The sequence below is a fragment of the Delphinapterus leucas genome, chromosome 13 (assembly GCF_059928025.1).
Source record: "Delphinapterus leucas isolate spDelLeu-1000000601 "Yukka" chromosome 13, BTC_Dleu_Yukka2, whole genome shotgun sequence".
NCBI classification, from domain to species: domain Eukaryota; kingdom Metazoa; phylum Chordata; class Mammalia; order Artiodactyla; family Monodontidae; genus Delphinapterus; species Delphinapterus leucas.
In genome coordinates this window covers 87,430,991-87,453,548 of record NC_143141.1, presented here as the reverse complement: position 1 = coordinate 87,453,548, position 22,558 = coordinate 87,430,991, and the positions used below count along the sequence as shown (strand labels likewise).

Here is a 22,558-nt window from a genome sequence, read left to right as displayed (position 1 = left end):
GATAAAAGAGGGAGGAATCAGCAAAGAAGCCTGAGGAGCCACTGGTGAGGCGGGAGGAAAGCCTAGGGAGTGAAGGGGGCATTCTAGAAACCAAGGGACAGAGTGTTTCAAGAGGAGGGGAGTGATCCACTGGGAGAAATGCTGCCTCCAGCTCAGGAAGGGAGAGGGCTGACAGTCGAAGAGCGGAGCAGTGGGATCAAAACTCCGCCTGGAATGGGGGACGGAGAGGAGAGGAATTGGAGCCAGCGAGTCTGGACAGCTCTCTCTGGGCACTTTGCTGCGAAGAAGTACAGAGAAATCGCCTTGTAGCTGGAGTCAAGGGGAATTTTTTTCTTCAAGTGGAATTCATGATGGTGCACTGATAGGAATGATACAGGAGAAAGAAGAAATTCTTGATGGAGAACGAATAGAAGTGAATGCTAACCTTTGAGTAGAAAGTGGGTGGGATCGAGTGCACAAAGGGAGACACTGGCTTTAGAGGGGAGCATGGAGAGCACACCAGAAGAATCCGACGGAGGGCAGAGCGCGTGGTGGAGCTGCCGGCAGACGGTTGCCTGCGGGAGCCTGTGGACGTTTCCTCAGGATTGCTTCGGTTTTCTCAGTCTCCGCTTATCAGCCAGCTTTATGGTTGCCTGGCCCCTCGTGGGCTCTCCTGTCGGAGGGGATGTGCTTGACAGAACACACAAGCATTATCCTGTCCCTGATTTTTTTTGTCTCATTCTCTCGTGATTTTCTTTAACATGAGCTTTATCTCCTCATAATAAGATCAAGTTTCTTGGCCTGCGTGGTTGAGAGCATGGCTTTTTGACTGTGATCAGTTCCCCAAGGTAATGTCAGTCAATGAGGCCTTTAGGTAGCCAGCCCGCTGAACTTTCTTAGGGACACTCTGACCACCATTCCAACAATACATGTGTGAAAAATTAAACAAGGGTAAGAGATAGTATATCCTTGTCAAGACTTAGTGTGCCTGGAGTCATTATTGACACTTGATGTTTTTATTGGTGTTGATACTAGAGCTGCAAGAGAGGTGTTAGTTACAGAGAGAAGGAGGCCTGACATGTCTGCCTGTTTCCTTGCTCATGCTTGACTGAAGCCCTTCTCCAAGAAGCGTTGCCAGGAGGTGCTGGGGAGCACGTGTGGAAGTCGGGCTCTTCCGGTCGCGGGGACTGGGCGGACGGCTGCAGGTTTCTAGAGGGGTCCTTTTCTGGTGTTTGTGATGCTCAGGAATTGGTGATGTTTGTGGAAATTAATTATGTTGTAAATTCCTGTAAAATCATAATTTATACATTTTACAAAATAGGTATTAGAAGATAATCCAAGTCATTCAGACTGGGACAGTGAGCCTGAGCTGCTGAGTGACCTGAGCTGTCCTTCTTTTGTTGAAAGTGGAGCAGAATCTCAGCCTGATGTCCACACTCAAAAGCCTTTCCCCATCATCAAAGCATCACAATCAGGTAAAATGAGAATCAAACTAGCTGGCAATGCATCTTAAAAATAGTCTAATCTCTTCATATTCCAAGGAGGGAAACTTGGCCTAGCGAGGAAGAATGACTTGTTGAATCATATGGCAAGGAGAAAGGTAAACTAAATGAAATCTTAGTGCAATTTTTAAAAAGGTACATCGTCTCTACATGAGTTTTTTGGTGTGATTTTTAAAGGGAGCTAAACAGTAAGTAGATCCACAAAGGATGCTAGCTCTGTAAAGATAGGTATGGGCTCAGAATTTTCAGAGAAAAGTTGCAGCAGAGAAATGGCAGAACTTAGCCATAAGGTAAGATAGACAAGAGTCAGAGATAAGTCGTCCAATTTCTCAGCATAGCAGGCTGAATAAAACGTACCATATTACGTGTGTGTATACATGTGTCTTACCTGCTGATTTAATTCCATAATTTAAAGTAGATAAAAAATATATTTAAGGTTACAGATATAGACCTCCTGAAAGCATTTATTCATGATATTAGTTTCCACACTCCTTTAAAAAAAAAAAAGTGGAAAACAGAGCTCAAAGAACAGACCAAGAATTTATTATAGATTGCTAGAATCTTGATGTGTGCTGATAGAATTCTTTGAGAGATAGCTTCCAAAACCTCTGGTGTTAGGGATTGTTGAAATCTGCATTAAGCATGGTTATATAAAATTTTCAACAAAACACTTCAGAAGTATGGAGTGCTTATTTGCAAGCCCCTTGCCCTCCAAAGATTAAAAATTCCTATTATCAGCATATCCTCATTTCTTTTGTTTCGTTTTGTTTTGTCTGGTTTTTTCAGCATATCTACACTTCTTGTTGGGCTGCACAATGACACAGATATCAGTTAAGTTACATTTTGTGTCCAAAGAAGTTAGAATCCTAGGACAATTGGGCAGCATGGAGTCTCTGGAGTTTCCTTCTCCATGCTTTCAGGCAAGCCTCGCTCAGATAGTCCCAGAGGACTACAACTCTAAACCATCCAAGCCTTTTATTTATTTTTAAAAATATATTTATTTATTTGGTTTCTTTGTTTATTTTGGCTGTGCTGGGTCTTAGTTGCAGCACGCAGAATCTTCGTTGCGGCATGCAGACTCTCAGTTGTGGCATGCATGCAGGATCTGGTTCCCTGACCGGGGATCAAACCCAGGCCCCCTGCATTGGGCGTGCAGAGTCTTACCCACTGGACCACCAGGAAAGTACCCCCATCCAAGCCTTTTAAAGAAAGCATCGTGATTATTTACCTATGTTAGGGGGTTTTGCTTGCATGTTTGTTTTTTAGTAAATGGTGATCCTTAGAGCCTTATTTTCATTTTTACATTAAGTGTAACTATTCAGACAACTCTTATTACAAAACTATAAAATGGAGGTATTCATGGGAATTCCCTGGCGGTCCAGTGGTTAGGATTTCACTGCCGGGGCCCGGGTTCAATTCCTGGTCGGGGCACTAAGATCCCACAAGCTGTGCGGTGCGGCCAAAGAAATGCAGATATTCATAAAGAAAATAAAATCACCAGTTATTTTATCACCCCAGAATAACCACTGCCACTGTATGCTACTATACCCCAAAAGGTTTTTTGTTTTTGTTTTTTTAAATTGGAGTATAATTGCTTTACAATGTTGTGTTGGTTTCTGTTGTACAACAAAGTGAATCAGCCATATGCATACATATGTCCCCATATTCCCTCTCTCTTGAGCCTCCCTCCCACCCTCCCTATCTCACCCCTCTAGGTGGTCACAAAGCACTGAGCTGATCTCCCTGTGCTATGCAGCTGCTTCCCACTAGCTATCTATTTTACATTTGGTAGTGTATATATGTCCATGCCACTCTCTCACTTCGTCCCAGCTCAGGTTTTTTATTCATGTATATATAGAGAGAAAGGGAAAGAGTTTTATTATTTTGTTTTGCAAAAATGTGAGCTATTTCATCATTCTTTAAATTTTTTAAATCAGAATTCTACATGCATGTTAATTCAAATAAATTTATGACTTGTTATAATAAATTTCAAAAATAACAAATAAAAATAAATTGCAGTCCATTGTCTCCCTGAAATGTCCTGTTTCCAAGAGGCATTCATTTTCAACTCTCTTGCAACCTGCGTATCCCTATCGCATGCTTCTAGTACTACATCTTGATTTCCGGTTTTGGACATTAGCGATTAAATTCCCACTATGGAAGATGAAGCCTTAGCTCTTTCACTCATCCTTCACTGCCCCCCTCCCCATGTAGTTACCAACACACAATTATGAATTTATCATTCTCTGTCTTTCCAATATAATTTTTTACTGGATCAATTTTTGGTGCTTAAATTGTAAGTGTATAAATGCTAGTCAGAACTGAACCACATAGCTTACTATGATTACTTTTTCTGTATATCTTTTGGTTTTTCCAGAGTTGATAATTGTCTTGTTATTTGTTTAGTTTTCTATTTATTTATTACTAATCCATAATTTATTACTAATGTATCTCCACACTTGCCCTCAGTTCTGAAAATCTCTCAATTCCTTAGATATTCTGTCAATTTCATCTTCTGTAATAGACTTTCTGGAGCTTCTGAGCTGCTCTGATCTAGAATGACGTATTTCTAGACCTGTGTCCCAGCTGTCTCTGGGATCTCTTTACCACCATTCCAAGGATTCTGTCGCCTCTCTCTTGTTAAATTTCTTATTTCCTTGATCTCGCTTCATCTTCCCTCTTGGTTCACGCCCTCATTTTCGTGGAGCATCTTTTCTTATTTTGCTGAGGATAGTAATATTATTTCCCACAGATTTGAAAATTTGTTTTGGCCTTTTGCCTGTTTATATTAGAGGATTTCTTCAAGTGTTTAGCAAGCCTAATAGTCCTGTTTAAGAATGGAGATTGAAAAGTTGATTGAAACTTTCTACCCATGATTAATCTTGTCAGCTCTGCTCCGGTTTATTTTCTTAGTGAACCTTCAGCATTGTCATCTTTAATTTATCTCCCCCCTAGCTGATCAGATTTTCCATTTGGAGGTTGTAAACCTGACTGTTCTGGGAACTGGGTGGGAAAAAGGCCTCAGGGGAGGAAGGGGTTGTCTCAATACTCAATATGTAAACGTTCACTTAATCCCCGTTTTCGGTAAGATACCCCTACTTCAACTGTGTATGTGACTGACGCCCTATCCCAGAGAGCCCTTTGTTTTACTGTCTCTAGAGGAGAAACTTCCAATTTTCTGGCAAGATTGGGGAGCAGTCATTTGGCCGCATGGAGTTTGGGGAGAAGTCTGGGTGCCTAACTTCTTCTTAATCGGACTTTCAAGCTCTCCTCCCAGTATTAGTCCTACTTCACTCAGTTTCCAGGGGTACCTGGTTTAATCGATTCCTGAGCTTTCCTTAGAGGTCCCCAGGGGAAAATTAGATTGCTTTCTGGCTTTCCCTACTGCTGGCTGTGAATCCAGCTTTCTCAGCACTGCTAAGGCAATAATCATCCATCCATTTGCTTTCCGGCTTTTAAAATTTTATTACCGTTGTCTCCTTTTCCATGTTATTTGTTCTTGTATTTATATCTTTTGAAAATTTCTTTATAATTGAAGTGCGACAGAACAGAGCCTAATGTATGTTTTCAATCTGCCATCTTAACTGGAAGTCCCTACATGTTATTATATATATAATATATAGAGAAGGTTTTAACATAATATTTTATGGAAATTTGTGTCCTTGTATATTCCTTTAAAACTGTAGTCTTCAAACTTTAGCATCCACCAGAATCACCTGGAGGGCTTGTTAAACCACAGACTGGTAGGTTCGGTAATTTGCGGCTCTAGTAGGTTCTCAGGTGATGCTAATATACCTGCTCCAGGGTCTGTACCTTGAAAACCACTGATCTAAAGCATTGTGTAAATTGTTATGCACTGCTCCCTTGCATGGAGTTATTTAATTGCATTTCTATTCCAGTCATTTGGTTGTTTGAAATTTTTGTCTTATTATAAACAGTGTTGCCACAACATGCCTTGACCCTGAATCTTTGCATTTTTTTTTTTTTTTTTTGCGGTACATGGGCATCTCACTGTTGTGGCCTCTCCCGTCGTGGAGCACAGGCTCTGGACGCGCAGGCTCAGCGGCCATGGCTCACGGGCCCAGCCTCTCCGCGGCATGTGGGATCCTCCCGGACCGGGGCACGAACCCGTGTCCCCTGCATCGGCAGGTGGACTCTCAACCACTGCGCCACCAGGGAAGCCCGGAAAAGGGGATTTTGAGGGATAATTTGGAGAGTTTTTGCCTGAGAAAACTTGGAGTTTCTCAGGGTCATTCCTCATCCTGCTTTTTAAATCTACCCTCACTCCTTACTTTAAACACCAGTTATATCCTGACAACCCTAAAATTCCTATCTCTTGCCCATCCTCTCAACTATAGGATTTTTTATATTCAGCTACCCTCAACATTTCTGTTTGTATGCTTAATAAAATCTTACACTTGTGCAGTTCTGATATCTTGATTTCTCGTCAAACCTGATCTTTTGCCATCTTCCTTGTCTCAGTAACTGGCATCTCCATTCTTCTTGTCGCTCAGTCCAAAACCCTTAGAATCCTACTTGTCTTCTCTTTTTTTCTCATTCTTCACATCCAGTCCACCAGTAAATCCTCTTGACTCTGCTTTCAAAATATGTCCAGAATCCAGCCACGTCTCACCATCTGTAGGGTCGCCGCTCCAGTACAAGTGCCCGTCGTTGTCGACCTGGAGTCGTGGTCTCCCGTGTGCCCGCCCCAGCTCCACTCTTCATAGCAGCCAGGGGAACCTTTTAAAACCATAAATGAGATCATGTAGCTCTTCTGTTTAAAACTCTCCAGAAACTTCTTACGTACTTAGAAGAAAATCTAAAGTACAAATCATGACCAACAAAGCCCTTTAGCAATATGGTTTCTTACTCTCTCCTGTCATGTCTTAACACTTGCCCCTCACCCGTGGTGCTCTCGCCACACTGGCTTCCTTGATGTTCCTTCAGGTTGACTCTGCTAATGTACTTGGTGTTCCTCTCCAGATCCTTAAGACTTATTCTCTGATTTCATTCAGGTCTCTGCTCAGATGTCACTTCCCCAAAGCGGCTTCTCTGACCACCTGTGTAAAATAGCACATGTCTCTTCCCTTCCCATCATTTTGTATGCCGCTCCAGTGCTATTCATCTGTGTTGTGCTTAACCACTGTCTGCAAATTTTTGTGTGTGTGTGGGGCATTTATTTCCTGTCTCTCACTACTAGTATGTAGGTTTTAGGAGAGATGAGAGACTGTACACTGTCATTTCCCCAGAGCTAGAAGAGTGGCACAAAGAATGAGGTGGATAAGTATTTGTGGAATGAATGAGTTGAGGATGGAATTAATGCCCCGTGGGGAAGGATGCCTGGAGGATGGGAGTGGGAGGGGGTGCTGCCTTAGCTAGTGCTTGGAGATCCTCTCAGAGAAGGGCACATGTGAGTTGAGGCGTGACTCAAAGGAATTACACATTTTTTGCTTTGTAATTGTTTTTCCTTTTATTTATTTGAAAAATTGTTCCTGTTAACTATACAAAAATTCAAACAAGACAAATCCATCCTTGGAATCTCAGCTCATTCGACTCCCAACAAAGAACCAGCAGTTACCTTTTTGGCCAATTTTCTTCTGAATCGTTATTGCTCTTTATTGCCAAATTGTTCTTTGTAAAGATCATATCAGTAACCTAAAGATATTTAAAATACCTCTTTGGATTTTGCTGGTTTTCTTCTTTGTTGTCCAGAATAGTTGCTTGTGCTTTTAAAAATCTCCCTTTGTCCTTTTAGAAACAGCATCTGTCTGTTCTGGATCTCTTGACGGAGTTGAGTATTCACTGCGAAAGGAGAAGGGAATTGTGAAGATGACTGTGCCACGGACGCTAGCTTTCTGCTACCTGTCGTTGCTTTGGCAGAGGGAGACACTCACTCTTGCGGATCTTCTGAGGTAAGCTGGGCCTCTCGTCTAATGATGCTTCTACTGACTATCTGTGTGCACTAGGAGACAACCTTGGGTATTTTGGATTTTACAAGGAGGCTTAAATTAAGGAAGGGAAAGATTGGGCAGTATGAATTCTAACTCTGAAATTTAATTCTCCTTGGGCTAATAATTCATCTCCGTGGTTTCCTTATTTATGTAGTGGAAATAATACTATTTATCTTACGATGGGGTATTAGAAAATTAATTATCTAATGTGAGTAAAGTGCTTTGAAGATGAAAAGTGACATTTAATTACCTGAGTAGTAGTATTAACTGTTTTTCATTTTTGACAGAGAAGATGAACAGATGACCTTTACATTGGCAAATGTTATTAGTAGTTACACAAAAGCATACATTGGTATTGTTAAGAGCTAAAATATAGGTTGTGTTTATAAGCCAAAATTAAAAACAAAGCTATTAAAAGAACCTGTTATGTAGATAGTCAGCATTTACGTTTTTCAAGGTAATCTGCCGCATTTTATAGTTAATGAATAAATTATGGCGTTCTGTGTAAGAATTTCTCATTAAATAGAAGATGTGCCAAAATCGTTAATGCGTTAATTTTCCCTTGCTTAATATGTGTTCTAAATAATAAGATTTGAGTTTTTTTTAGTGTGTAGAGTGATTTTAAGAGCACAGATTTAGAACCAGACTCCTGGGTTCAAATCCTGGCTCTGCCACTTATGTGTTATAGGACCTTGAGTAAGTTATTTAATTTCTCTCTGCCTCTGTTTCTTCATTGGTAAAATGAGGCTAATAAGAATATCTACCTCAGAGGGTTTGAGACTACTTTCAATAATTAGTACTACATGAAAAGCACACAGTGCCTGGCACGTAATAAGAACTCAATGCTGGTTGTTGTTGTTTCTGTTTTCATCATCATCATCGTTATAGGCACTAGGCCCTTTGGCTAAATAAAATGCCTCTGGTAAATGAGGATGGTGCCTTTGAATTTGGCCACATCAACCAAATAACAAGGCTTTTCTCAGATGTGATTAACAGTACATGCAAGTTGAAAACTTCCCTAATACGGAAAAGGAAATAGTCAGTCATGTCCAGGAAGCGCAGAGAGTCCCATACAGGATAAATCCAAGGAGAAACACGCCAAGACACATTAATCAAACTGTCAAAAATTAAATACAGAGAAAAAATACTAAAAGCAGCGAGGGAAAAGCAATAAATTACATACAAGGGAATCCCCATAAGGTTAACAGCTGATCTTTCAGCAGAAACTCTGCAAGCCAGAAGGGAGTGGCAGGACATATTTAAAGTGACGAAAGGGAGAAACCTGTAACCAAGGTTACTCTACCCAGCAAGGATCTCATTCAGATTCGACAGAGAAATTAAAACCTTTAAAGACGGGCTTCCCTGGTGGCGCAGTGGTTGAGAGTCCGCCTGCCGATGCAGGGGATGCGGGTTCGTGCCCCAGTCCGGGAAGATCCCACATGCCGTGGAGCGGCTAGGCCCATGAGCCATGGCCGATGAGCCTATACGTCCAGAGCCTGTGCGCCACAACAGTGAGAGGCCCGCGTACTGTAAAAAAAAAAAAAAAAAAACAAACTTTACAGACAAGCAAAAGCTAAGAGAATTCAGCACCACCAAACCAGCTTTACAACAAATGCTAAAGGAACGTCTCTAGGCAGGAAACACAAGGGAAAGACTTACAATAACAAACCCAAAACAATTAAGAGAATGGTAATATGAACATACATATCGATAACTACCTTAAATGTAAATATGCTCCAGCCAAAAGACATAGGCTGGCTGAATGGATACAAAAACAAGACCCGTATATATGCTGTCTGCGAGAAACCCACTTCAGACCTGGGGACACATACAGACTGAAAGTGAGGGGATGGAAAAAGATATTCCATGCAAATGGAAATCAGAAGGAAGCTGGAGTAGCAATTCTCATATCAGACAAAATAGACTTTAAAATAAAGACTATTACAAGACGCAAAGAAGGACACTACATAATGATAAAGGGATCAATCCAAGAAGAAGTATAACAATTTGTAAACACTTATGTACCCAACATAGGAGGACCTCAATGCATAAGGCAAATGCTAACAGCCATAAAAGGGGAAATTGACAGTAACACAGTCATAGTAGGGGACTTTAACCAATGGACAGATCATCCACAATGAAAATAAATAAGGAAACACAAGCTTTAAATGATACATTAAACAAGATGGACTTAATTGATATTTACAGGGCATTCAATCCAAAAACAACAGAATACACTTTCTTCTCAAATGCTCATGGAACATTCTCCAGGATAGATCATGTCTTGGGTTGCAAATCAAGCCTTGGTAAATTTAAGAAAACTGAAGTTGTATCAAGTATCTTTTCTGACCACAGCACTCTGAGACTAGATATCAATTACAGGAAAAAAACTGTAAAAAATACAAACACATGGAGGCCAAACAGTATGCTACTAAATAACCAAGAGATCAGTGAAGAAATCAAAGAGGAAATCAAAAAATACCTAGAAACAAATGACAATGAAAACACAACGACCCAAAACCTATGAGATGCAGCAAAAGCAGTTCTAAGAGGGAAGTTTATAGCAGTACAATCCTACCTCAAGAAACAAGAAAAATCTCAAACAACCTAACCTTACACCTAAAGCAATTAGAGAAAGAAGAACAAACAAAACCCAAAGTTAGCAGAAGGAAAGAAATCATAAAGCTCAGATCAGAAATAACTGAAAAAGAAGCGAAGGAAATGATAGCAAAGATCAATAAAACTAAAAGCTGGTTCTTTGAGAAGATAAACAAAATTGATAAACCATTAGCCAGACTCAAGAAAAAGGGAGAAGACTCAAATCAACAGAATTAGAAATGAAAAAGGAGAAGTAACAACTGACACTGCAGAAATACAAAGGACCGTGAGAGATTACTACAGGCAACTATATGCCAATGAAATGGACAACCTGGAAGAAATGGACACATTCGTAGAAAAAAACAACCTTCTGAGACTGAACCAGGAAGAAATAGAAAATATAAACAGACCAATCACAAGCACTGAAATTGAAACTGTGATTAAAAGTCTTCCAACAAACAAAAGCCCAGGACCAGATGGCTTCACAGGCGAATTCTATCAAACATTTAGAGAAGAGCTAACACCTATCTTTCTCAAACTCTTCCAAAATATAGCAGAGGGAGGAACACTCCCAAACTCATTCTACGGGGCCATCGTCACCCTGATACCACACCCAGACAAAGATGTTACAAAAAAGGAAAACTACAGGCCAATATCACTGATGACCATAGATGCAAAAATCCTCAACAAAATACTAGCAAACAATCCAGCAGCTCATTAAAGGATCATACACCATGATCAAGTGGGGTTTATCCCAGGAATGCAAGGATTCTTCATTATACTCAAATCAATCAATGTGATACACCATATTAACAAATTGAAGGATATAAACCATGTGATAATCTCAATAGATGCAGAAAAAGCTTTTGACAGAATTCAACACTGATTTATGATAAAAACACTCCAGAAAGTAGGCATAGAGGGAACTTTCCTCAACATAATAAAGGCCATATATGACAAACCCACAGCCAGCAGCGTTCTCGGGGTGAAAAACTGAAACCATTTCCACTAAGATCAGGAACAAGACAAGGTTGACCACTCTCACCACTGTTATTCAACATAGTTTTGGAAGTTTTAGCCACAGCAGTCAGAGAAGAAAAAGAAATAAAAGGAATCCAAACCAGAAAAGAAGAAGTAAGACTGTCACTGTTTGCAGATGACATGATACTACACATAGAGAATCCTAAAGATGCTACCAGAAAACTGCTGGAGCTCATCAATGAATTTGATAAAGTAGCAGGATACAAAATTAATGCACAGAAATCTCTTGCATTCCTATACACAAATGATGAAAAGTCTGAAAGAGAAATTAAGGAAACACTCCCATTTACCACTGCAACAAAAAGAATAAAATACCTAGGAATAAACCTACCTAAGGAGACAAAATACCTGTATGCAGAAAACTATAAGACACTGATGAAAGAAATTAAAGATGATACAAACAGATGGAGAGATATACCATGTTCTTGGATTGGAAGAATCAACATTGTGGAAATGATTATACTACCCAAAGCAATCTACAGATTCAGTGCAATCCCTATCAAACTACCAATAGCATTTTCCCCAGAACTAGAACAAAAAAATTCACAATTTGCATGGAAACACAAAAGACCCCAAATAGCCAAAGCAGTCTTGAGAAAGAAAAATGGAGCTGAAGGAATCAGGCTCCCAGACTTCAGACTATACTACAAAGCTACAGTAATCAAGACAGTGTGGTACAGGCACAAAAACAGAAATATAGATCAATGGAACAGGATAGGAAGCTCAGAAATAAACCCACACACATATGGTCACCTTATCTTTGATAAAGGAGGGAAGAATATACAATGGAGAAAAGACAGCCTCTTCAATAAGTGGTGCTGGGAAAACTGGACAGCTACATGTAAAAGAATGAAATTAGCACACTCCCTAACACCATACACAAAAGTAAACTCAAAATGGATTAAAGACCTAAATGTAAGGCCAGACACTATAAAACTCTTAGAGGAAAACATAAGCAGAACACTCTTTGACATACATCACAGCAAGATCCTTTTTGACCCAACCCCTAGAGAAATGGAAATAAAAACAAAAATAAACAAATGGGACCTAATGAAACATAAAAGCTTTTGCACAGCAAAGGAAACCATAAACAAGACGAAAAGACAGCCCTCAGAATGAGAGAAAATATTTGCAAATGAAGCAACTGACAAAGGATTAATCTCCAAAATATACAAGCAGCTCAATATCAAAAAAACAAACAACCCAATCCAAAAATGGGCAGAAGACCTAAACAGACATTTCTCCAAAGAAGATATACAGATAGCCAACAAACACATGAAAGGATGCTCAACATCACTAATCATTAGAGAAACGCAAATCAAAACTACAATGAGGTATCACCTCACACCAGCCAGAATGGCCATCATCAAAAAATCTACAAACAATAAATGCTGGATAGGGTATGGAGAAATGGGAACCCTCCTGCACTGTTGGTGGGAAAGTAAATTGATACAGCCACTATGGAGAGCCGTATGGAGGTTCCTTAAAAAAGTAAAAACAGAACTACCGTGTGACTCAGCAGTCCCACTACTGGTCTTACACCCTGAGAAAACCATAATTCAAAGAGAGTCATGTACCACAATGCTCATTGCTGCACTGTTTACAATAGCCAGGACATGGAATCAACCTAAGTGTCCATCGACACATGAATGGATAAGGAAGATGTGGCACATATATACAATGGGATATTACTCAGCCATAAAAACAAACGAAATTGAGTTATTTGTAGTGAGGTGGATGGACCTAGAGTCTGTCATACAGAGTGAAGTAAGTCAGAAAGAAAAAGACAAATACCGTATGCTAACACATATATATGGAATATATTAAAAAAAAAAGGTTCTGAAGAACCTAGGGGCTGGAGAGGAATAAAGACACAGACGTAGAGAATGGACTTGAAGACATGGGGAGGGGGAAGGGTAAGCTGGGACGAAGTGAGAGAGTGGCATGGACATATATATATATATACACTACCAAATGTAAAATAGATAGCTAGTAGGAAGCAGCCGCATAGCACAGGGAGATCAGCTCATGCTTTGTGACCACCTAGAGGGGTGAGATAGGGAGGGTGGGAGGAAAATGCAAGAGGGAGGGGGTATGGGGTTATATGTGTAAGTATAGCTGATTCACTTTGTTATACAGCAGAAACTAACACACCATTGTAAAGCAATTATACTCCAATAAAGATGTTTAAAAGAAAACACAAAAAGCAGTACATGCAGAGAGTCCATGATTCAGTGAATTCTACTGTTAAGCTAAAAACCTCGGGGCTTCCCTGGTGGCGCAGTGGTTAAGAATCTGCCTGCCAGTGCAAGGGACATGGGTTGAAGCCCTGGCCCAGGAAGATCCCACATGCCATGGAGCAGCTAAGCCCACGTGCCACAACTACTGAGCCTGAGCTCTAAAGCCTACAAGCCACAACTACTGAGCCCACGTGCCACAACTCCTGAAGCCTGCGTGCCTAGAGCCCGTGCTCTGCAACAAGAGAAGCCGCGACAATGAGAAACCTGCACACTGCAACGAAGAGTAGCCGCCGCTCACCTCAACTAGAGAAAGCCCATGCACAGCAGTGAAGACCCAACACAGCCAAAAATAAAATAAATAACTATAAACCTCATCTTGTTCTGTATGCCCTCATTGGGTGATCTCATCCTTTCCCAAGGCTTTAATTACCTTCTATACGATGATGATTCCCAAATCTGGATTTCCAGCCCAGACTTGTCTACTGAGGGCCAGACCCATATGTTCATATATTCACCTGCCTTCTGGGCACTCCTTCATCATCTCTCTCCTCACTCCAGCTCCTCCTCTAGTGTTTCCTTTCTTCGTAAATACCTGCGCCATGTTGCATCCCATACAGCCACCTGAGGCTCGTCCTTGACTCCTTCCTCTCTCTACGTATAGTTAATAGAGTTAATCATTATGTCCTCTCAATTATACTTCCAAAATAACTCTCAAACGATTTTTCCCCGATTCCCTCTATCTTCACCTGGCTTACTTAGCAGCCTTCCAAGTGAGTCTTGTGCCACTCCTGTCCATTTCCTCCTGAAAACCAGAGGGATCTTAATAGAAACAGCAGTCTAATCATGTCACTGGAGCTGGATAACAGGGTTAGCCATCCTACACAGGGCCGTCTGTAAGGGGGTAACGCAACTCTCCTAGAAATCTCACAAGATGGAGAAAGTAATATTTGCCCGAAAATTCTTCTCAGGGAGAATATTGTATGTGGTTGGAAGGATGGGGTAAGATCCTGCACCTTTGTCTATCTGTCTCTCTCTCTCTCCCCCCTCTCCTTCTGCCTCTCTCCCCACCCCTCTGTCTCCCTCTTTCCTTTCCTCCCTCTTTCCTCCCTTCCCCTCCAAGAGGAATTCCCTTCGAGGAGATTAGATCTAGATAGCTGGAGGGCTTTTATTTTGCCCTGTGGGACATACAAATTTGGGACCCAGTTTAACTGCTTGGAACAGTAGGAAAAGAGACTTCACCACTGATCCCCTTTCTCTGCTTTTCTTGGAAAAGAGCTCTAAGTCACAGGTTCTTCTCAAAGTGTTGTCCCCCGAACAACAGCGTCAGCATCACCCGGTGATTTGTTAGAAATGTAAATTCTTGGACCCATTCTAACCTTCTGAATCAGAAACTCTGGGGACAGGGCCTGGTAGTCTCTGTTTTAATAAGCCCTCAAGGAGATTCTAATGGATGCTAAAGTTTGAGAACTACTATTGAAAAACTACTTAAAGAACATTGATTTGAAGGGAATACATTATTAGCCTGACCCCAATACCCATACATTTTATACTGATCCTGCATGTCACTTCCCTGTTTAAATCCTTTAGCAGCATCTGTAGTCTATAGGATAAATTCATAACCCTTAGATAGCCTTTAAAGAACCCTACCTACCTAACAATAACAATAATAATAAATAAAAATAGCCAACATGTATTTGTTCCACAAATATTCATTGAATACCTACTATACACGGGTGTTGTTCTAGAGTCTAGACGCCTGAAATACAGTTGTGAACCATATATAGATCAAGTCCCGGCTCTCGTGAAGTTTAAGACTAGATGAGCAAATACACAAATAAATTAAAAAACGATCAGACAGTGAAGTGCTGTTCAGGAGATTTAAATAGGATGATGGGGCTTCCCTGGTGGCGCAGTGGTTGGGAGTCTGCCTGCCGATGCAGGGGACGCGGGTTCGTGCCCCGCTTCGGGAAGATCCCACATGCCGCGGAGCGGCTGGACCCGTGAGCCATGGCCGCTGAGCCTGCGCGTCCGGAGCCTGTGCTCCGCAGCGGGAGAGGCCAGAACAGTGAGAGGCCCGCGTACCGCAAAAAACAAAAAAAGAAAGAAATAGGATGATGTGATAGAGAATGACCAGATGGCTACTTTAGATGGGTTATTAGGGAAGGCCTCACTGAGAAGGTGGAGTTTAAGCCGCACTCTGACTGAAAATAGAGCCAGCAGCTGAATATCTGAAGTACTTGCATTCCAGGTAGAGGGAGGCTGCTAGTGCCAGGCTCTAACGCAGTTTCAAGCTCTGTGTGATCAAGGAGCAGAGGAGGCTGAAGTGATGGGAGTAAGAACTTGAAGGAGGAGTAGGAAGATGCGGACAGGGAGATAATTAACAGGGGCCAGATGTAGGTCTTTGTAAGCCAAGTTAGGAGTTTGGGTTTTTTTTTTTTTTTGGAGGTATAGTTCATATACAATACAACTCACCCTTTTAAAGTGTACAAGTCAGTGGTTTTCAGTATATTCACAAGGTTGTGCAACCATCACCTCTATTTCCAGGATACATTCATCACTCCAAAAGGAAACCCCATTCCCACTGGGAGTTTGGCTTTAAGTGTGATAGTAAGCCACTGGAAGATTTTAGCAGGAGACACATAATCTGATTAATGTTTTCAAGATCACTCAGGCAACTGTGAGGAAAGTGGATTCTAGGTAGGCACAGGTGGAAGCAGGGAGACCGGGTGATCTTTTCTATACTTGAAGCAAGAGGGTAGTGGCTTGGGTTAGGTTGGTGGTAATAGAAATGGAATGAGGTGAAGGGGTTCAGGATATGTTTTACAGGTAGAGACAACTTTCCTCTAATGCAGTGCTTCTTAACTTACCTGTAATGAAGAACCAATTTGTTAAATTTCCAGTCTGTCACAGATTGAAACTTTTGAAAAGTATAATAATATTATAAGCAGAGACAGTGTTTCCAGGGGACGTGCCTGGAGTAGTGGTTTGTTGGTTCGGAGGGTATATGGGATGCTGTTAGTCTGTGCCCATCCCTCTTTCTCTATTCTTCTCTACTTTATTTTTCTTCTTACCGTTTTTTCCTATCTGACATACTATAAATTTCACTTATTTGTTTTGTCATCTTTCTCTTTTCATTAGAATGTAAACTCCATGGGAACAAGAATATTTTACTGTTTTGTTCCCTGCTGTATCCCCCAGCCTAGAATAGTGTTGGGTATATAGTACTCAATAAATTTCTGTTGAACGAATGAATGAATTGTAAGTATGTATGAGTGTTTATTTATATATATGTGCTAGTTTCTTTAAACTCAATAATTTACTCAAAATATTTGATCAGCTACTATGTACCAGACATTGAGATGGAGTGGTGAACAAATGTTCCTTTGTTTAATTGTTCTTCCAGTGACAGGCACCTACCGTGCACTGTCATAGGTACTGGAGACTGAATGGTGGGCAAGGAGGTATTCTAACAAGGAAAACAGGGATCAAGGAAGGTCCTGCTGAAGAAGTGATTTAAGAAATGAATAGGAGCTAATCATTGTGAGAGGAACTAGGGATAGGAGGAAGGAATGCCATGTCTGCAAGCCTGGTGGTAAATTGACAAATAAGATGAACACACCTTTTAGAAATATTTTGTCTATTTGGGCAGAAACTTAAGAGATTATTAATCAACTAAATGTTTTCTCCACACAGGGGTACAGAGAATAATAGATATTTTCAGATTAATTATCCTTACATATATGTAGGATATACGGTATACTCAACTGATTCTTACCTTGTCTTTGAAATACATTTTTACCTCTTTTGTTTACTTTGCCAAATCAGTACATATCTTTTATTGAAACTCTTTTTAAAAATATAGATTCGTTGAAGAGGAACATATTCCTTATATAAATGCTTTTCAGCATTTTCCAGAAGAGATGAAATTATATGGGCGTGACAAAGGAATCTTTGCTATAGAGGTATGTTATTTTCTTTTTTACTTTGTAGTCACTTATAAGACACAAGAGTAATTTGGTGATTTATATTCCTCTCCTGACTTACTTGGTGTTGGAGTTTTAAAAAATGTCATCGAGTTTTTGTTCTATTCAAATATGGACATTAGTCATAATTTAATGAAGAGTAGAATTATTATTTTTTGTTTTCCTTATGTGGCTACATCTAATCCTTTAGGTTACGCAATCCTCAAAATACAGCTATAATGTTAGGTGTGTGCATTGCAAATAGGTGTATTGTTGAGACTAAAAGTTTTATATAGAGACCTTTAGGTAATTTCAAATTTAAAAAACAGTATTTTTTGTTGTTATTTGCACACTATGTTGCTTTGGAGAGAAGAGATGAAAGTTATTATGTTGTTTCAAGAGGCATATATTTTTAAAATATATTTATTTGTTTATTTTAAAATTTTTGGCTGCGTCAGGTCTTAGTTGTGGCACGTAGGATCTTCATTGAGGCATGTGGGATCTTTTGTTGGGGCGCGCAGGCTTCTCTCTAATTGTGGCGTGTGGGTTTTCTCTCTCTAGTTGTGGCGCAGGCTCCAGGGTGCGTGGGCTGTGTAGTTTGTGGCACGTGGGCTCTCTAGTTGAGGCGCATGAGCTCAGTAGTTGCAGCACATGGGCTTAGTTGCCCCGCAGCATGTGGGATCTTAGTTCACTGAACAGGGATCAGACCCGCATCCCCTGCATTGGAAGGTGGATTCTTTACCACTGGTCCACCAGGGAAGTTCCTCAAGAGGCACTATTTTAAGTCCTTTGCTTGTGTTAGTCTTCTTCTAGATCTCTTTTCAGCTGTCTCCAATGGCAACGCTTCTGTCCTTTTAATTATGAGTCTTTATCACTATTTATAGTACTCAAAGGTTATTTTCCCTGTGCTCTTCATCAGAAGGTTTTCAATGTACTAAATATTAAATATTATCCTCCATTTACCCACTTAAGGAATTATTTTCATAGGCTTTCCTAACCTTCACAACCTTCACATTGTTTTCAGTTTAATTCAAGAGACATTTATGATCCTTACTAAACCCCTGCATGAGTATGGTTCACCATCTTCCCAATTTTACATGTGAGTAAACACCTCAGACAGGTAGAATGATTTGCCAAGGTCATGCAGATGGTAGTCTCAGACTTGGAACTACAGTGCTTTAGGCCTTTTACTCATTGTATGGTCTTTTGTTCTGTTTTTGTACCATCTTACTATTATTTGTCCCATCTAGTCTTAATTTCTTGTTTCTTCTTTTTCTGCCTTTTTTGAATTAAGATTTTTTTTATGATTCCATTTTATCTCTACTATTGATTTATTAACCATACCTCTATTTTTTTAAGAGGTTGTTCTAGAGTTTATAAAATTCATCTTTAACTTACCACAGTCTGCCTCAATAATATACCAGTACATGTATAGTGTAAGACCCTTACAAGAATATATATACTTCCACTTCCCTCCTCCCATCCCTTAGTGTTAAACATTTTATCTTTACCTGTTAGATATTCCACAGTGCGTTGGAATTATTTTTGCTTTAAAAAGTTGTTTATCTTTTTAAGAAATTAAAATGAGAAGAACTACTTCATATTTACCCACCTTTTGCCATTTCTGGCACTCTTCCTGTCTGAAAACGTCCTGTAACATTTCTTATAGTACAGATCTGTTGGCAATGAATTCTTTTGGCACTTTTTGGTCTAAAAATGTCTTTGTTTTGCCTTCATTTTTGAAAAAACATTTTGACTAGTATTGAATTCTGGGTTTGTACTTTTCCTGCAGCACTTTAAAAATGTTTCTTTCTACAGGACTGTCTGATTTCTCTTCTCTTCTCTTCTCTTCTCTTCCCTTTCCTTCCCTTCGCTTCCCTTCCCTTCCTTTCTCTTCCCTTCCCTTCCCTTCCTTTCTGTTCCCTTCTCTTCCTTCCTTCTCCCCTTCCTTCCTTCCAACTACATGTTAGACCACAGCTCACTAAGGTTTCTGTTCTTTTTCTTTTCCTCAGTGTGTTTTGTTTTGGATAGTTTCTACGATGATATCTTCAGATTCACTGATCTTTGCTTCTTGAATGTCTAATTTGCAGTTAAACCCATCTAGTAATTTTTTCATTTCAGATTCTGTATTTTTCATTTCTAGAAATTCCATGTTAGTCTTACCTTTTTCGTTTCCTTCATTATGTTTATGTTTTCTTTTACATCCTCCAGTTTATTGACAATATTTACAGTAGTTGCTCTAAGGCTATCGTCTACTAATTCTGTTATCTCGGTTATTTCTGGGTCTGTTTCTATTGATTGATTTGTCTCCTGATTATGTGCCATATTTTCCTGCTTTGCATTCCTGGTAATTTTGATTGGATGCAGACAGTGTGAATTTTGTGTTGCTGAATACTGGATTTTTGTTCTGGTGTATGATTAGGTAACTTAGATATCAGTTTGATCATTTAGAAGCTTGTTTTTTAATGGCTGTTCCAGAGCCAAATTGTGAGACTGAGGAAGCCCCACTACTAAGGCATGTCCCTTTGGAAGACTCTACCCAGAGCCCCCAGTATTGTGAAGTCTCTCCACTCCAGCTGGGGCCTTATGCAAACTCTGAGAATTGTTTGCATTCATTGGAAAAATCCAGTGATTTTTTTTTCTCCCCTGGCCTCAGGTTTTTTCTCACACATGCACAGATTGGTACTCAGCCAAAGACTTGAGAGGACCCCTTTGCAGACCTCCAGAGTTCTCTCTCTGCAGTTTTATCCTCATTGGTACTCTGCCTGCAAATTATAGCCACCTCAGCTAACAGGAACTCTAATCTCTTTCTGCTTAACTCAGCAAGACCACTGGGCCCTGTTTCACTCCCTGCTCCCTGCACTACAGCTTGGAGACTGCCTCCAGGCAGTAATCTGGGGCCATTTGTTTCTCTTCTCTCAGCGATTATGTAGTCCTGTGCTTCCTGTTACCCGATGCCTAAAACCGTTGTTTCATATATTTTTTCCAGTTCTCTGTTTATCATAGGAAGTAAATTCCCGTAGTAGTTTCCCATTGTAGTTAATCCTTTAAGGGCAGAAACAGAATTGTTCTAAATACTCATTTTTAGACATTTAGAAATAGAGTCAATATTCAGATGCTTTTTAGCTGAGTATTATGAAATACCTGCCTAGTAATAATCTCTTTTGTTGACTATTTTTAAATTAATCTTGAGTTGAGGGGACAGGGCTATGTAAAATAGGGGAGTGATTTCTTGTAGAGATTTTGATAGAAAGTATAAGCATAAAAATATATGAGGTTATGTCTTGGTAACAGTAACTATTGTACTTTACCTTTTTCACTTGTATCTTAGCTTTTTTTTAAATAAACTTTTTATTTTGGAATAATTTTAGATTTATAGAAAAGCTGCAAAAATAAAAATATATCCTTTACCCAGATTCAACTATTGTTAATATTTTATTTTATCCTCTGTGCTGTTCTTCCCTATCTATGTATCTATCTATGTAATTCTATTTCTGAATCATTGAGGGTAAGTTACATTTATCATGGCCCATCATCCCTAAATATTTTAGTGTATATTTTCTAAGAGTAGGGATATTCTCTAATATAACTGCAATTTACTTATTAACTTTTTATTTTTCTAGGAGCTGCACAGTATAGATATGCCACAATTTACCTGACTAGTTTTCTATTGATGGAGTTTTGTGTTTGGGGATTAAAGGCTAAAGAAGGCAGCTAGGTAATGAAAAAACAAAACAAACAAAACTGAAAACAATCTGAATGTCTATCAAGGAAAATGGATAAAATGTGACATAATCAGACATGGTATATTAAACAACTATGAAAATGAATCAACTACAGCCACAAGCAACAGGAATGACTCTAAGAAATATTCTGTTTAGTGTAAAAGGCAAGACTTAGGAAGCTACATACATATGAAATCACTTTTGTTAAGCTCACAAAAGAAGTTAAGCTAAATATATTTATATAAATATATTTATGTGCGTGATAAAACTATTTTTAAAAAAATAAGTTTATGGTAAGCATAATTCAGGATACTAGTTACCTCTGGAGGGGGAGGCACAGACGGGGGACTAGAGAAGGAGTACACTGGTAGATGTAACAGTCGGGTTTGTTTGTATATTTCTTGCATCCCTAACTACTCTTTGAGAGTAGGAATCATGTGTAATGCTTCTATTTTATCATACATAAGACCTAATATATAATCATTATGTATACATGGTAAGAACTCTGTTTATTGGTTAAATGATTTGAACTAGCTGAAAAACAGAATTAGTTTAAATGCTTTGTTTAGAGAAGATTTCAAATAGATTTGTTGGGGATTTTTTTCCACCTCAGTAGTAAATATCCAGACTGCTGCTTTTGTATTTATTACATAATATACCCAGAGGCTATTCAGTAGTGGCATTTGACTGAGAAAATTAAAAAACATTCCACTGATATTTTAGTGGTAAATGTGTAAGGGATATAACTTCTGCTTATAAGCAAGGACATTTAAAAAACTGAGTTATGGGTGTGTCAGTATCACTCATGAAAACCAGTGTGTGAGATAAATAATCTTATCAGTTATTTGTACTGTTCACCAATATACTGAAACCAATAGTAAATTACTCTAGTCAGAAAATGTATGTTTGAGGCTACATTGATGATATTTGTTTTAGGAGAATCATACCTCATGTTTGCTGAGTGAAACCAGTGATTTCATGTGAATTATCTGTGATTTAGTTTGATCCCTTGCCAGTGCCCACCCCTAGTACCCAGCATGCTCAGTCCAGTTCTCCCCCTACCTCTGCTTCCCAAGAGAAGGAATGAGAACCAAGGTTTATACTCATCTAAGGAAAACTGAATAATGACAAAGGTTAGCCTGCTACAAAAATAATCACGTAACCCTGCCAAAATCAAATCAGAATTGTTTGGGGATTGTCTACTCTTTGGATACCAGCTTTTAACCTCCTTTAGTACAGATATGTGAAATTTGAACATAGGTATTCCACAGTCAGCAGAATATTTGGAGGACAGGCACATCTTAAGAAGGAGGACTCAGATAGGTTTTTCCCAGCTCTGATCCTGGAGCCAAAACGAATAAGTGCCTCCTGTTCAGCTGGTCATCAGTTCATAAATTCGTATTTATTCATAAGGTTTACCTTGGTCTGTGCAAGTCGACAGCATGTTTCTGAAATGACCTCATCCCCAGGACCAAGACTGTATTTCACATAAAATAATGTATTCACCACAAACTTCCAGAAGATTAGACTTTGAACATAAAAGAGTATTTTTTGCTACTG

The 22,558-nt window shown here is 39.5% G+C and overlaps 1 protein-coding gene across 10 annotated transcripts in view; it reads left to right on the top strand.

Moving 5' to 3' along the window:
- Positions 1-22,558, top strand: part of TAF1B (TATA-box binding protein associated factor, RNA polymerase I subunit B) — a 59,363-nt gene that overhangs the window by 11,114 nt on the left and 25,691 nt on the right. For 8 of the 10 annotated variants that reach the window (XR_016395534.1, XM_022554202.3, XM_089923462.1 and 5 more), the window contains 3 exons: positions 1,301-1,454; positions 7,237-7,393; positions 17,174-17,273. Coding sequence is in view for 8 of the 10 variants with exons in the window: in XM_022554202.3 (XP_022409910.1) it covers positions 1,301-1,454; positions 7,237-7,393; positions 17,174-17,273 (411 nt within the window). In the remaining 2 variants the exon portion in view is untranslated. Of the gene's footprint in view, positions 1-1,300; positions 1,455-2,267; positions 7,394-17,173; positions 17,274-20,896; positions 20,992-22,558 lie in introns of all 10 variants that reach the window. The other 2 variants (XR_016395535.1, XM_089923463.1) reach the window with 2 other exon arrangements.